The following is a 15,532-nucleotide window of genomic DNA, read 5'->3' on the forward strand; positions in this document are numbered from 1 at the left end:
AGTAGAGCAGTACTGTAAGGCTTTTTTTCTTTTATATTCTTTATTTACATTTTTATTCACTCTAAAAATGGAATGTTAAATCAACATTTTGAAAGGTTGGAGGAGTGACAACATTAAATGTTGCATTTACCACTTTAAATGGTTCTACCCAACACTTAAAATGTTGGAATTAGCTTTATACAAAGTTGGATGTAACATTTGGAAAAGGTTGTCACTCCTCCAACCTTTTAAATGTTGATTTAACATTCCATTTTTTAGAGTGTTCCAAGGGCGCCGGAAGCGGGGGGGGGGCAGGGGGGCACTTGCCCCCTCAAAGAAAATTTTGGGGGGGGCAAAACGAGATTTTGCCCCCCAAGGCGCCCCCTAAAAGTAGAAAAATTATATTATTTAAGGACAAAAGTAACGATGAAGGCACTTTTCTGCCTAAGAATTGTCATTTCCATTGTCAAAAATGAAAAAATTTCGCCCCTGACGGGGCAATTACACATCATAGTAAGCCTTGCGTCTTTTGACGAATATCTCCCTCTGTGAAACATACCTTTGATAAGCCCCTTTTCCATCTTATTACAGTGTGATAACGTTTAACCTTTTAATGAATACATTTTAGACTAAAACCGAATGGCAAATTGAAAGTGGTTCACCAATGCTGTGTCGGCTAACAAACGTGCGGTCGCCCAGAAACGCTCAGACCGGGGTGGTGTTTCATCAATATTTTCGTCCGACAAGTTGTCAGATCTGACAACTTTCCTGTATTCTGATTGGTTGAGAAGCATTGTTACCATAGCAACTGTCGGATAAAACGTCCGACATTAAGTCCTTTCATGAAATGCTCCCCGGACCCGATATCACCAACGCGCGTGAACGCTAATATAGTTACTCGAGCAACATATGGAATCTGAAAATAGCTGTAAAACCGAAAAGTTTAAAGAGTTATAGAGGCTTGAGTAGTTGCTTATTGGATAAATGAGAAGATGCTAGCTTGAGTTTGCGAATGGAGTGCAGAGCAGGAGTACTCATCTATCAACTAATCAAGCCTCTTCAAGTCTTCAACCTTTTCTGGTTTACTGTCTTTATCAGGACTACGCTCATTTGAAAAAAAATTACTCGACTATCAACTGTCCACTTCCTCCTATCAATTTCACTTCTTCCTCTATCCACTTTTTCGAAAACTCCACATGGTGTACCGTCAACCACATCTGCTACAATGTAATTGGTTTCTTCTAAATAATGTTACGTGAACTGCCGTATAGTTTGCTAATTCATGATTACTTACAAATGAATGTTTCCTGGAATTTGATATTCATCATTTCCTAGTTATGGTCACATTTTCCCCAGAAAATATGTAAAGAAAAAAGAAGATTTTTAAGGGGTCATCCAAAAGTGATTCCCAGCCATACAAAACATGTCAAAGGAAACACATAAATCGAGTAATGGTTTAAATTTTCAGAAACGTTTAAAATTGTTAGACAATAATTAAGCAGGTCATATTTCTTTTTCCTCCAGTTACAAAATATGAAACGTTTTGCCTATGCATGGATAATCAGGGACCGACTATCTCCAATGCTGAGGTCAGAAATGATTTGCATAAAATGGGGATTTAAGTGCTTATCGACGTCTGCCACGTCAGAACAGTATGACATTTTGAATTTAAAAAGACATTCATTAGAATGTAAATTGTTTCTATTGTTACGCTTCTGCTTAATACAACAGCAGCTTAATACAACAGCAACATTCATTCATATCCTACACGCCACTCATCCAACATCCACCTCACAAACCCGATAACAATATTCGCACATAAAACGATCAGACATCACGGCCCAGACATCTGGAATGATTTGCCCAATGATATAAAACTCACTGCATCTATCTTTTCTTTTAAAGCTTCATTGAAAAAATATCTTTTATCGAAGTATTCTTAGTATCACACCTGCACGTTCACCCACTTGCACACACACGCACTCTTCATTTCTTCTTTTTTCTTCTTTCTCCTTTTCTAATAATTTGTGACGTAACATTTTCTTCCAGACCCGGACCAGTATAAAATATTAGGTTTCCATGTAGCGCTCTTCCCCCTTTGGCTGCTATTGCTCAAGCATTTTTTTGCTTATATAGTGTGCCACTGCATTTGCTTTTTTTTTTCATTACTTTGTCTTATCCTTATTGTATTCATGTCTAAAATTTTGTTTATACTATTATAAATCTGTCACATTACAATGTACTTTCATGTCATATTACGATTATGTTTTATGTATTGTAAAATTTATTTTGACTTTACAATAAATGCAGAAACTCCTGCAAAAAAAAAATACACTCCTTGAAACTTATGATAATTGTGCTCTCTCGCGTCGTCCGTGTATTTAAATGTACATAAATAAATATTTCTGAAAGGATAATGCATGAAAAATGTAATTTCTGGTATTTTGAGTCAATATAAGCGTATTACGTAATTTAGTTAATCAGACACAAAAAACACATTTTGCGCGTAGATTTTATAGGTTCTGATAAACTCTGAGTATAGTCTTTCGTAGTGAATTCTTGAATTCTCTTAGAAACGCAACTTTTATACTCCATTTTTACACAAAGTCCTTACGGGGGGTCCAACCCCCTCTCCCGCTCGACCGCTTCTGTATCTCACGCTGTCGATTTTGCCCCCCCCCCCAAGACTGAAAGTGTTCCGGCGCGCCTGGAGTGTTCATATCTCGGATAATGAGTTCGGTCAAGAAGACACTTTCACAGATGATTTTATTTTTTCATGTCTAAACATTATCTCAAGTTGCTTTCGAGTGGGATTCACCATTATGAATTATAATCCTCTATACACATTATATTCTGAGTGTAATTTTATAATAACATGTCTATATCGAGTTGAAATGACCTTGGTATTTTCTTTAGGGAACTGTCTTGTTAGCACTGTATTAACTCAATTTATATTTAGTTGAAAATGAAATAATTGAAACAAGTTTCTCGAGATGTTATGGTTTCTGGGCTTGACAGCTACATAGATTCCATATTATGTTGCTCGAGAATACTCGAGCAACATAGTGTTCACGCGCGTTAGTGATATCGGGTCCGGTCTGAGCGTTTCTGGGCGACCACGCGTTTGTTAGACGACACAGCCAGCATCATAAACCTAATCATTGGTGGACCACTATCAATTTGCCATTCGCTTTTAGTCTGAAATGTATCCATTAAAAGGTTAAACGTTATCACACTGTAATAAGATGGAAAAGGGGCTTATCAAAGGTATGTTTCACAGAGGAACTGTTCGTCGAAAGACGCGCGAGGCTTAGTATGATAATGTATTTGCCCCGTCAGGGGCAAAAAAAAATCATTTTTGACAATGGAAATGACAATTTTCAGGCAGAAAAGTGCCTTCGTTTGCTTTTGTCCTAAATAATTTATAATTTTTCTACTTTCAGGGGGGCACATGGGGGGGGGGCAAAATCTCGTTTTGCCCCCAAAAAAATTAATTTTGCAAATAAGGCTTATGAGAGGCTGATTCTATAAAGCTTACAAGTGACTAATAGGACTACCCCTTCAAAGAAACAAACAAAATTAACTTCGAGCGGCCGATCGGGGACTCTATGGCTGAAGAAAAAATCCGCCCCTCTCCTCTATTGGCGAAGGCTGGATCCGCCCCTGTATTCCTCCCTGAACAAGTGGTTCCGGTGTGGTTTTGCAGTCAAGTTGGTCCTTATTGTCAAATCTGTAAAAATACTGTAAATTTCAAACAATTAAAAAAAAGGAAGTATATAGTGAGTGAGGTACATCATCAACTCTGAATGACTTGTGCATGATTGTAACTGTTTTGCTGAATGTTATGTGAAAAATAAGCGAAAATAAAAAATGTCATACTTTCTTATTTTGCATCCGATTATGATATTTTAAGCGTTATGCTTGTTTTATTTTTTTATTGATTCAAATCAACATTTTTTTGGTGAACTTGACCTTTAAATATTGATAGGATTAAAGGCCTACTATAGTGATTTTCTCTCTTTTCTCCGCTCCCGCTCGCATTTACATCGATTAATGCATCTCCCTATGCCGCATCTGAGTTTGTTTTTTATTTTAAAAAAACTTGTGAAAATGTTAAGTTTGTTAAATGTTAAGTGCGCTCATTAAGGGTATCAATTTAAAAAAGGGTGGTTTTCATAGGCGGATCGAGGGGCCCGAAGGCCCCCCACCCCCCCCCCCCCCCCATTGGCGGAGCAAAAAAAGGAAAAAGGGGGAAAGAAAGAAAAAGAAGGGAAAGAGAGGAGAAAAATCCCCCCCCCCCCCACACACACACAAAATTAAAAAAAAAATCAAATTTTGGCTGCCGCGACAGGGAAAATGCGGATGAAAATATTCGCCCCTGGCCTCCCTCCCCATTGATGAAAGCCGCTGCTCCTGATGGGCAATGACGCGTGACTAAGGAGAATGTAGAACAAGAAAAAGAAGAAGATTCTGTCGCCGGACGTCGGTAATCGGCACCGACATTTTGTCGGTACTGATCAGGGATTCCACACCCCCCCCCCCCCCCCACAAACTGGAAAAGGCCCTGGATGAAGACAGATGAGAGAGAGTCTGAGAAAAAGGGGCGCGGGCGCAGGCTAGAGAGCAGCCCAGAGCGCCCCGAGCAGCGCAGCTGCCTGTACTACTGATGTGTATCCTACGTTTACGTATCACATTTTTGTGTATGATGATTATGATATTCGCTGAACAACAACCGTCTACTCCATCCAACCAAGGAATGCACGCATCCTTTCGAGCTGATCAACGCTCATGATGCCTGAGCTCAGGGAGCAGGTCATGTACACGAGAATTTTAACCATATCCTAAAGAGAGCCCAGCTCAATTTTGCAAGATTTTTAGGTGAGATTTTCCCAAATCAACAGAAATCAACGCCTTTCCCTTGGGCCTTGGCTTGGCCTTGTCTCTGGCTCTGCTCTAACGTACCCAGGGAACTCCCGCCCGCGGGCGGGTGCCCAGGGGCCGATTGCACGAAAGGGTCTTTGCAAGGACCGTCTTTCGTGTCGCCCATCTTTTATGATGCGCCATGTGAAACACATTTTAAATAAATCCTCTGCAAACATATTTCATATGTCTGTTAAAATAACAAAATATTTGTTTATAAAATGATTTAATATATCATGAAATTGTATGAAATTTGATTTTTAAAAGCAAGCTAACGTACGAATCTTATTCTTTATCATAAATTTCAGAATCACCCCGCTTATAGCGTATCATAAAAGATGGGCGATACGAAAGAAGGTCCTTTGAAAGACCCTTTCGTGCAATCGGCCCCGGGATCGTACGTGCAATTTGGCCTAGGCCTACTCACCTGAGCTGACAAGCGTGAAGTATGGTCAAAATAATTCTCTGAATAAATAGTTAAAACAGAAATCAAGCACTTACCACGATTATATTAATGAAGGTCTAACGAGTGGCAGTTGTTGTTCGTTTAGGGCCTGTTTCACGCCCTAGTCATGCTAGGCTCAGTCAGTGTCAGTAGACACTTGGTGTTCAGAACTCAAAGGTAGAAGTGGCAGTTTTTCTGACATCTGGGCACAGACTGGAACCTCAAAAAACGAAAATTTCTCTCCTACCCCCGTCTCGATTGGCCATTTTGTTACAATTCATAACAAAAATGGCCGATCGAGACGGGGGTAGAAGGAGAGAACTTATTGTTTTTTGAGGTTCCAGTCTGTGCCTAGATGTCAGAAAAACTGCCACTCGTTAGACCATCATCCATATAATCGTGGTAAGTGCTTGATTTCTGTTTTAACTATTTATTCGGAGAATTATTTTGACCATACTTCACGCTTGTCAGGTGAGTGTGCCAAATTGCACGTACGATCCTGGGCTCCCGCCCGCGTAGTGGGCGGGAGTTTTCCCTGGGTTACAGTAGCTCTGCTCTGACTGTCTGACACTGTCACTGACGGCTCACTCGCGGACTGTGTGAGCTGTGTGGCGAAGGTCATGAAGGTTGGCCGGAGGTTGGCAATGTTTTTGGCTTAACGTTAGATCTATAAATGTTGATTTTTTGACACTGTCAGTTTCCATTACAGCTGGTAATATATAATTTGGTTCTGAAGTAAATTGAATTCTCTTTTAGACAAATTTCTAATTCTACTTTAAGTTAAATTATGATTAAAAAATTGTCTTTCCGTTAATGCACACAATCATTATATTGATTATTATGGCATAAACGGGGGGGGGGGCACTCAGTATATAATGCATAGTGGGTATGTGCCGCAGAGGGGACCCCCATTTTCACACTCAAATTTCTGTTCCAAGGCATAGCATTTTTGTCTTACTGAGAAAAAGAACAAAGAAAGCCGCTCCAAGGCACAGCATTTTCTTCTTATCGAGAAAAAAAGAAGAAAGAAATCCGCTCCGGAGCTTCGCATATTTTTCGTTATGCCGTTCCGGTCGCATTGATCTGTTCCGATGAGCTGCAATTTGGGTAAAAATCGGCCGCAGAGCGCTGTCCGACCAACACCTCTGCCCGAGCGCACCGGCGGAGGTCGCAATAGCTGCATCATGCACGCATGCCCGTTCCATAGGGATGCATACGCACTCACACGTACGCTGGCGATCCGTTCCAAGGACCCCCGTTTTCACAAACATTTGTAGTTCCGAAGCCCGTTCTGAGGACCCTCCTTTTTACAATCAGCCCGCTCCAAGGCCCCCGTTTTTTGTCTCGCCGGCGGCACACCCCTACCACTTTTTTGGTCGAGTGCCTCCCCCCCCCCCCCCGGGGCATAAATTGATTTATCATTCATGTTTATTATTTGTTTTTACTGTGACTGAAGTGTGAGTCATGTTATGTCTGTCTGTGACAATCTAGACCCCGGCCATTGGGGGGAGGGGGCACTCAAATTATATTTTGGTGGAGGTCACTCACACAACATGCGAGGTTAGTAATACTAACCTCGCACAACGCATGTGATTTCATAGTGGCCTTTGACATTTTCATTCAATAAAACAAGCCAAACCTTTCAATATTTCTCCACTGTCTATATTAATCTGATCGTATGATTTAAGTTCATTTTAAAAAGGAATTGGAAATTATTTATAAAAGTGTTTTTATCGCTTACCTCCAAATATCAACCAGGATACTCCGTTTGATCCGTCCTTAGTTATCCTTAATACTGCGGTGGAAATTACGCAAACAATCGAAATTCAATTTTTCCTATTGAAGATTCTCGATTCAAGTCGTCGGCGCATAATAGGAAATTGTACCAAAAGTCAACAGGTTGCATCTCATGTATATACTTATAGGTAAAGTACGCCATCTTTTGACAAGATGATGATGAAAGTGGATTGAACGAGCAAGAAAATAATGCTGATCGCCTAGAATGCAGCTAGAACTGTAGCAGTACAAGCTGCAGAAGCGTAAACAAACCGGCTTGTGAATAGTATCGCGCGCCCTCTTTAGGCAAAAATTGATATCCACGCTGATCAAGAGGCATCTACGTGAAGATCACGAAAAAATGCTTTTATTTTATTAAAAAAACAGCAAAGAGAAGTAAAAAAACAATCCATATGGTTCGGTAAGTGTCATAGCACAATTAGAATTCCTAGCTATGATGTAAAGTGCATTTACTGCCCCCTCCAAAATCAAATCCTGGCTACGCGGTTACTACTAAGAAATAAAACAATTGGATTGACAATTGATTAAGTGCATTAGTTATTTATTGCCACAACTTATTACATCATAATGGAGACTCATTTACACAAGTATGAAAAAAATGAAACATTTATGATTTCTTGTAATAACTTAAGAACAAGGCAAAAGCGATTTTGTGTCTCGCCCACTTATGAAAATAACCAGAAATACTTACCATGTGACCTCCAACTGCAGCATAACATGCATGTCCCCCAAGTCCATCTACCATCCAAGTTTGGTTGAAAAGTGACTTACGGTTGCGGAGTTAGGTGTCATAAGAGAGTCTTGCATGTAAATTTTAATGTTGACCTGGAAATGACCTTTTACCTTACCATGTGACCTCCGACTGCAGCATAACATGCAGGTCCCCCAAGTTCATCTACCATCCAAGTTTGGTTGAAAAGCAACTTAATGTTGCAGAGTTAGGTGTCATAAGAGAGTCTTGCATGTAAACTTTAACGTTGACCTGAAAATGACCTTTGACCTTATCATGTGATCTCCGACTGCAGTATAACATGCAGGTCCCCCAAGTCCATCTACCATCCAAGTTTGGTTGAAAAGCGACGTACGGTTGTGGAGTTATGTGTCATTAGATTTGTGACGGACGGACGACATTTGGATCCCTAAGTCTCGCCTTCACCTCCGATGGGCGAGACAAAAAGGAAAGTGGGGATGTGACATCATCAGCCCACCGAATGAATATTCATGACAATGTGCATATACAGGGCTCGACACTAGCGGCGGTCCGACGGTCCCAGACCGGTAAAAATCGCCGTCGGGCCAGTAGATTTTCAAAAATAGGAAGATTTACTGGTCCGACATGACCAGTAAAAAATATCATTGTCGGGCCAGTAATTTTTCAAAAAAACAGCAAGATTTTAAGGGTCCGACATGACCAGTAATAAAACCATTGTTGGGCCAATTAACTTTTCCAGAAATGGTCAAATTCACTGCATGAACATTTCCCCCGATAAATTCTGCCATTCACACACAGAATACACACAGAATGAATCGCACGTAAGTGTTACCAGAGTAGATCAGTGTACATGTAGCGTAGCCAGCCACGGCCATACGTACACAACCCACATGGTTAATTCTCTGCTGGCTGCGCGAACGAAGCTTGGCTAAACTCTGGCAGAAATCTCTCAGAGAACTGTCACAATTCACGGTTCATACTCATGAAAGGTTCTTATAATGTCCATATTTCCTAAAAATTGGAGTAACTCTGTCATCTGTAAGCAGTAAAAGGGTAAATTTTCACTTCTGTTTGGTTCAAACAGATCAGGTTTCGGGTGGTATCGTCTGAATACATATTAGCCCCACATATGCATTTATGTGTGTGTTGATACACTTGGTTTCTGACTTTCTTTCGTAGCTATTTTAATTGAGCCAAAAAAGAAACAAATTATTTATAATAGTTTAGCTTTCTTCCTCTGTTTTCTTCCTGTTATCTTTCCTTCTTTCTTTTCAATCTTTCTTTTAATTTTTTTTTTCTCTATTTCTTTCTTTCCTTCCTTCCTTCTTTCCTTCCTTCTTTCCTCCCTTCTTTCCTCCCTTCTTTCCTCCCTTCTTTCCTCCCCCCTTTCCTCCCTTCCTTCTTTCCTTCCTTCTTTCCTTCCTTCCTTCCTTCCATCCTTTCTTTCTTTCTGACTTTCCTTCCTTCTTTCCTTCTTTCCTTCCTTCTTTCCTTCCTTCTTTCCTTCCTTCTTTCCTTCCTTCTTTCCTTCCTTCTTTCCTTCCTTCTTTCCTTCCTTCCTTCCTTCCTTCCTTCCTTCCTTCCTTCCTTCCTTCCTTCCTTCCTTCCTTCTTTCTTTCCTTCCTTCTTTCTTTCCTTCTTTCTTTCTTTCTTTCTTTCTTACTTTCTTCATTTCTGTCTTGCTTTCTTTTTGTCCTTCATTCCTTCGTTTTACGGGGGGGGGGGGGGGGGGTAGGTCACGAAAGGCTAGAAAAATAAACTTGCGCCTTTTTTTTAATGTTTTCTTTTTTGGGACCAGTAGATTTTGGGTTCGGACCAGTAAAAATTTGAAAAACTGGGTATCTACTGGTCCAACATGAATAGGTTGGACCAGTAGAAAAAATGGGTTAGTGTGGAGCCCTGGCATATAACTAACTGTTTTCACAAAATATTGATAAATTTTAAAATTCAATAACTAGCAGGTTTGGTAAGGAAATCTTTTTTTTCTGAATGAAGATAGTGTAATGTACTGTATGTTTTAGAGACTTTTAAAGGCTTTTGTTCAGCCTCATCTAGAGTTTGGTCTCGCTGTGTTGTGGAATCCATATTGATGCACTTCAGAATGTGCAGAGATGAGCTACTTGCTACGTCACATCTTTGAAATAAATCTCGTACTCTGAGAGATAGAAGAAGGTTAATTTGCCTGCTCTTGTTTATATACGAGCTAGGGGTGACATGATAAAGATCTTGAAGATTCTCCACAAATATGACCCTGATGTTGACCCATGTTTGCAACTGAATTCTCACACCTGTACAAGGGGTCATGCTCACAAGCTTTTCAAGGTTAGCGCTGATAAGAATCCCCATAAGAACTTTTTTAGATTGAAAATCCGTAACTTAAGGAATAGTCTTCCTGAGCTTTTAGTAGAGTCTAAAGATGTATTACAATTTGAAAAGAGGATTGAGTTTTGGAGGCGTAATGCAGAATTTAAATTTAGTTATAAAGTCCCTCCTCTGGACCGTGCCAATTCTTAAGACATCACTGTATATCACCAGGAGCTGGACATAAAGGAACAGAAGATCCTACATCCAGGACTGAACCTTATGTTTGTACATGTTTAAGCATCAGGGGTGCAAAGGGAAATCATGCCTCATGTTAGACTGAAAAATCAGTCTATTTCAGTCAGGATAAGCTCCACTGAGACTTTGTCTGGCTTCCTGGGATCCAATTAATAGATCAAAGTCTCCTATAGGACACATTGTGACGGTGCTTCACACGATGCTTAACTACAGCATCTATCGATTACTGCTTAAATCCCCCTTTTGGTGGGAGAAACGGAGCGCAATAATTTTAACTTACTATGAAGATTATGATCAGCTTACCTGCTTTGAGAAATATGTAAAATCCAAAATTTTGATTCCGTAGAGCCGATGTCAGGTTCATAGATTAAGCATACATGTGATACCATTTTCAGTTCATGATGAACTGAAAATGGTAACACAAAAGTGACTGGCTGGCGCATTCATAATGTCTATTATAATATATTTTGAAATTATTTTCATCTCTGACAAACAGAAAGATGTAATTGACTCTAAACCCTGTCAAATTTTTTACCCTGCTACAATGACTTTTGATAAAACTTGGGTGATTTTCATTTCAATTTCGGGTAAATTTTGCATGGATGTCTGAAGCTAGCCAGACAAATTTTCCTCTTGTGTCTTTCAAAGAACATAGGTAACGTAAATCACTTCTGCAAAATATACAAGCGGGTGTGGCAAGGGCTATAAGCATGCATGCTCATGCGATGTACTGATGCAATGTCCACCATCTTGGAGTCGGGACTTTGAAGATTAGAAAGTTGTTACATGTTAATTATTAGATTAGTATTTTTCCTTTTTATACTTTCACCCAGATACATTCTGTAGTGCTCTTTTGTGGAAGTGCAGTGACAGTAGCCTACATGTAGTTTGTAGCTCAGTTCAACCCCAGATGAGCCCGAGATTGCCTTAATTCTATTTGCCTGGCCAGGGCCTATATTGGACCTGATATATAAAGTGATAGCTAGCTGTTCGGGTGATGTGAAGAGCTGACCCTTGAGTGATTTCTTGTTAGCTTTGTTATTTGAAAGACACCATTGAGGAAAAACTGGCTGACTAACTTTGATAATCATGCAGAATACTGAAGGACCAAAACTTAGCAAAATGGTATTTATTAAAGCAAACATATGACAGCCCAAAAGTTTACATGTACATTGATGAAAGTTCAAATTTGATTTCCCGGTACATGGATGAGTACGGTTACAAATTTGGGTGAGATAATAGAGGAAGAATAGTACATTTAGGTTATACATGTTTTCTTTTGTCTTTTTGATATAGTGTTCCATTTCATTAGTACTGTGAGTTCTTGATAATGAAATGACAGAGATGAGATGACTTCATCATGGAATTTATTCTGCTCAGTATCTGTGTGTTCGGGACAGTAGCGAGAGCTGACAGAAACGAGACAGGAGAAATCATAGACTCGATTGTGGAGACCCTTCCAGATGTTTTGCCTCATGTTAGCTTGCCACCAAGACTGAAAAATACATGGCCTCCATTCAATGCATCAGGACCAGAAATGAGTCCACCTCCAGATATCAATCCAGCTGAGTTCCTGCGCACAGAAATTCCCACAATTAACAAAACTGCCGTGTCTGACATTATGATGGCCATAACCGGTAATACGAGCCAGATGCTGACATCCTCTCCTGTCACACAAGAACAATCATTTGATACAGACAGGATGACAACATCCCTGCCTGCTCAAGCATCTTCAACAGCTGCATCCATTGCCACACCATTTACCCTGCCCAAACCGGTATCTACAATGGCAGTATCTACTGTGGAAGTATCAGTGACAGTAGTGAAGAAACCAAGTGTCCCTGACCATGACCATGAACATGTCAGCATTGCTGTATTCTTAACTGTTCCAGTGTGCGTTGGACTGCTCATCTCATTTTTCATTCTCTTTGGGAAGTACTGCCGCAAGAAATTAAGGTACATGTAAATATATTAAGATATATCTAGGTTCCTGTTAGAAGAAGCCCAACTATTTTGGTAGCTATGTTAAATAATCCTTTATTTTTATTGGCTGCTTAGCCCTAATTACCTCATTTTTAATGGTAGTTATTACAATGCTACCATCTACATGTAAATCATGACACACACACACAAAAAAAATGGGGATTTGATTGTGACATATTTTTTTAAGTAATAAAATATTTTTGTTGATAGACATAATAATGATATTCTATGTTCAAAATATTTTCTCATTAGAAACATTTGTCTTGAGAGTGGGAAACTCGGTGTGTATATATTGCATGCATATACATATTGTTAATTGAAAAAGAAAAGGAAATTTTTTCAAAACTCACAGAAGGACGAGAAAGTCATATTTGACTTTTTTGTGTGTTGGAACAATTGGTTATGATGTCAGGATTATTTCATGATAATATTTGATCACATCTCCCCTTCCCATTTTTCTTATGGCTTTCAAATTTCAGCTTTCTGTAAGAGAACTTTTACCACACTCTTAGAATATTATTCATTTTTAAGACAACAAAGAATAATTCATTGAACAAATTCAGGCTTTTCATAAAATATTCTTTTCTTGAGGAGTCTGATATGTAGAAGTGTTGAATTATAATTAAATTAGTTTTCTATTCACTACACATTACTCTATGGTAGTGATCATTTTGAACTTGAATTGTTTTGTTCTAATGTAGACTAGACAAGCTACGACATCAGCTGATGCCAATGTATAGCTTTGATCCTGCAGAGGGAGAGGACTGGGAAACAGAATTATTAACTGACCCAAGAACACAGACTAGTCAGCAAACAAATGCCACTCAAGCCCCTCCAAAGGTAATGTTGTACAGAGTTCATATACTGTTGTGTAGTCGGGATCTGTATAATATTTGGTGAATATGGGCCAAAGTCTGCAGATGTCAGTCTCTGGGTCTATAGTCTATGTCTAATGTAAGTGTCTGAGAGTCTCTCTAATAATCAAGAAGTCTTAATTATAGCATAAGTTTTGGGGGTGTAACAATTTAAGGTGTGAGTGATATAAACTTGCTCTGATTGGTCTACAGGTAACTGTCTATCAAAATCTCTGGTATAAGGGGTGTGGTGATGCTCAGTGCAATTGACTGGGGCTGGAAGAATGAGTCATAGTTCTTAGAACTTTTGTTCCTTGAAGTTAGCTGATGTCATTGAGGGTTGGTCTCTGATGCTCAGGGTTTAGGAGTAATGGGGGGAGATGGAATTCTTAGATGACATTGGGGGAGTTGTAAACAGTTAAGGTGAATGACAGAAAATATAACAGGAAGTTATATTGATACGGCATATCTACATAAGATACAAATATATTGCAGTGTGCTTTTCAATGGCATGTATGAACAGGGGGCAATGAATTTGATGACGTTTATTTATTTTTTATGCTTTTAGATAGAACCCAGGATAAAATACTGCAATATTACAATGTTGCAGTAAAGCAGGGCTTACAACGATAGTTGCAAATAGGAACTTCTTTTTCTGTCAATATGCTATATGTGGTCACCTCAAATACATTACTATTTTCTTTGTTGCCAGATGAAAAAAACACTTGTCCTATTTGTAGATGTCACACATTGCCTGTGTATTACAACTTACTGGTTGTTCAGCAACAATAGTTTAATGCTGAAGAGTTTTCTCCAAATAAATAATGAACTAAACGGCATATAAACTGATTTTGCCATGATGCAACATGGGAGTATGGGGTAATTTTCTTTATTTCTTTTTCATTTGCATACCGCAGCCAGCAAGCCAAGCAGAAGTTCCACAGCTGAGATTCAACTACCCTGCCGCTGATGTATGAGCCATGGCATTCATATCAAATCGTCATGTTGGTGTCTAGCTCAAAGTTGAATTGGTTGTACAAGTTTGATTCACACTTTGTATTGATGTATTGTTCTGTGTCTTACCCATCATGCAATACACTGTTAATCATCATTTGCTTGAAGATCCTTGAACTGACAAAAAGCATGAATGTGGCTAAATTTGAACTTGTCATTGCAGAAGAAACACTTGAATGAAGAAACACTTGAATGAAGAAACTCCTGCAATAAATAATATGAATGTATTTTTGTGCCATGTTTTGTTGTGCACTTTAATGAGAGCTGCCTCAGACCTCGAAAAAATGACCAGAGACATGCACAAAATCTCTCTATTATGTTGTTCTTAGACAGCTCCTGGAATTGCTTGTATTCCGGAATGGAGATGTCATTTGTGTAAACTCTCCTCTTGGGGAACTTGGCCTCTTTTGAGAAAAAATGTGCCCTCTTCTGAGGTAACGATGCTCCAGGGAATTGATCTTGTGGTATTTCTGTGGGGGCAGAAGCATCCTCCTGGGGGATTATTGGTATAACGCTAATTGGTTTATGTACTCACTGAAATATGATGAATGTGCTCAGTGACATTAGCATGGCCACTTGCACAGTATGTTGTTCATAAGTTAAATCCATATGAACTATAAATGCGGTCAAGTCATTTTCTTATTTTTGTATTGAGGTTGTTATTAAACAGTAATAATGAAGACCCAGGCTGGATCCAAAGTGAAAATGACAAATCCTATGCGAATAATCTCCTAAATACAGCAATGCAAGCTTTAATGCATTTTCACTGCTTATCAGCCAAGTATTTGGCCTTTGAACTTGAACTTTTTAACTTTATTTGCAAATTTATGTCGACCCCTTTTGGGGTATGAGAAATACACAGATATTTAACATACATGTTTAATACATTGTTTGAGAACAAAAAGATGGCATGAAAGAAAACATTAAAATATATGGCAGTTAACATGCATGTGCATGACATGCAGGTTTGCATTATATACCTTGGAGGTAGGCCTTTAACATCTACTTTCTAAATTCAGTAAGTGTTATTTTTACAAATTGGCAAGTTTTGACAACACTTTTAGGTCTTTGGTATTAAACTGCATGGACATCTTTTGCATATTTCGGCTATGCTCAAACAAGACAGAATATACTTAGTCCTGTCATCAAATAAAATGAAATTTATCTCCCAACATATTCAATTCAAAATCGGTTACAATTTCTCTCAGGTGTAGGAATGTTCGCATAACTACCTGTAAGATGGTGGTTACTACATGTACATCTAAATTT

General features: G+C 39.0%; 1 protein-coding gene across 1 annotated transcript; it reads left to right on the plus strand.

Annotated features, from left to right (window-relative positions):
- The first annotated feature begins 4,716 nt into the window (after positions 1-4,716).
- On the plus strand, positions 4,717-15,152 carry LOC121410909. The gene is made up of 4 exons (XM_041603291.1): positions 4,717-4,857; positions 11,709-12,368; positions 13,097-13,235; positions 14,167-15,152. Exons 2-4 carry the CDS (start codon positions 11,773-11,775, stop codon positions 14,224-14,226), a joined length of 795 nt encoding a protein of 264 aa, XP_041459225.1. The 5' UTR covers positions 4,717-4,857; positions 11,709-11,772; the 3' UTR covers positions 14,227-15,152.
- Positions 15,153-15,532: the final 380 nt, after the last annotated feature.

Source organism: Lytechinus variegatus, chromosome 3 (assembly GCF_018143015.1).
Source record: "Lytechinus variegatus isolate NC3 chromosome 3, Lvar_3.0, whole genome shotgun sequence".
Lineage (NCBI taxonomy): Eukaryota > Metazoa > Echinodermata > Echinoidea > Temnopleuroida > Toxopneustidae > Lytechinus > Lytechinus variegatus.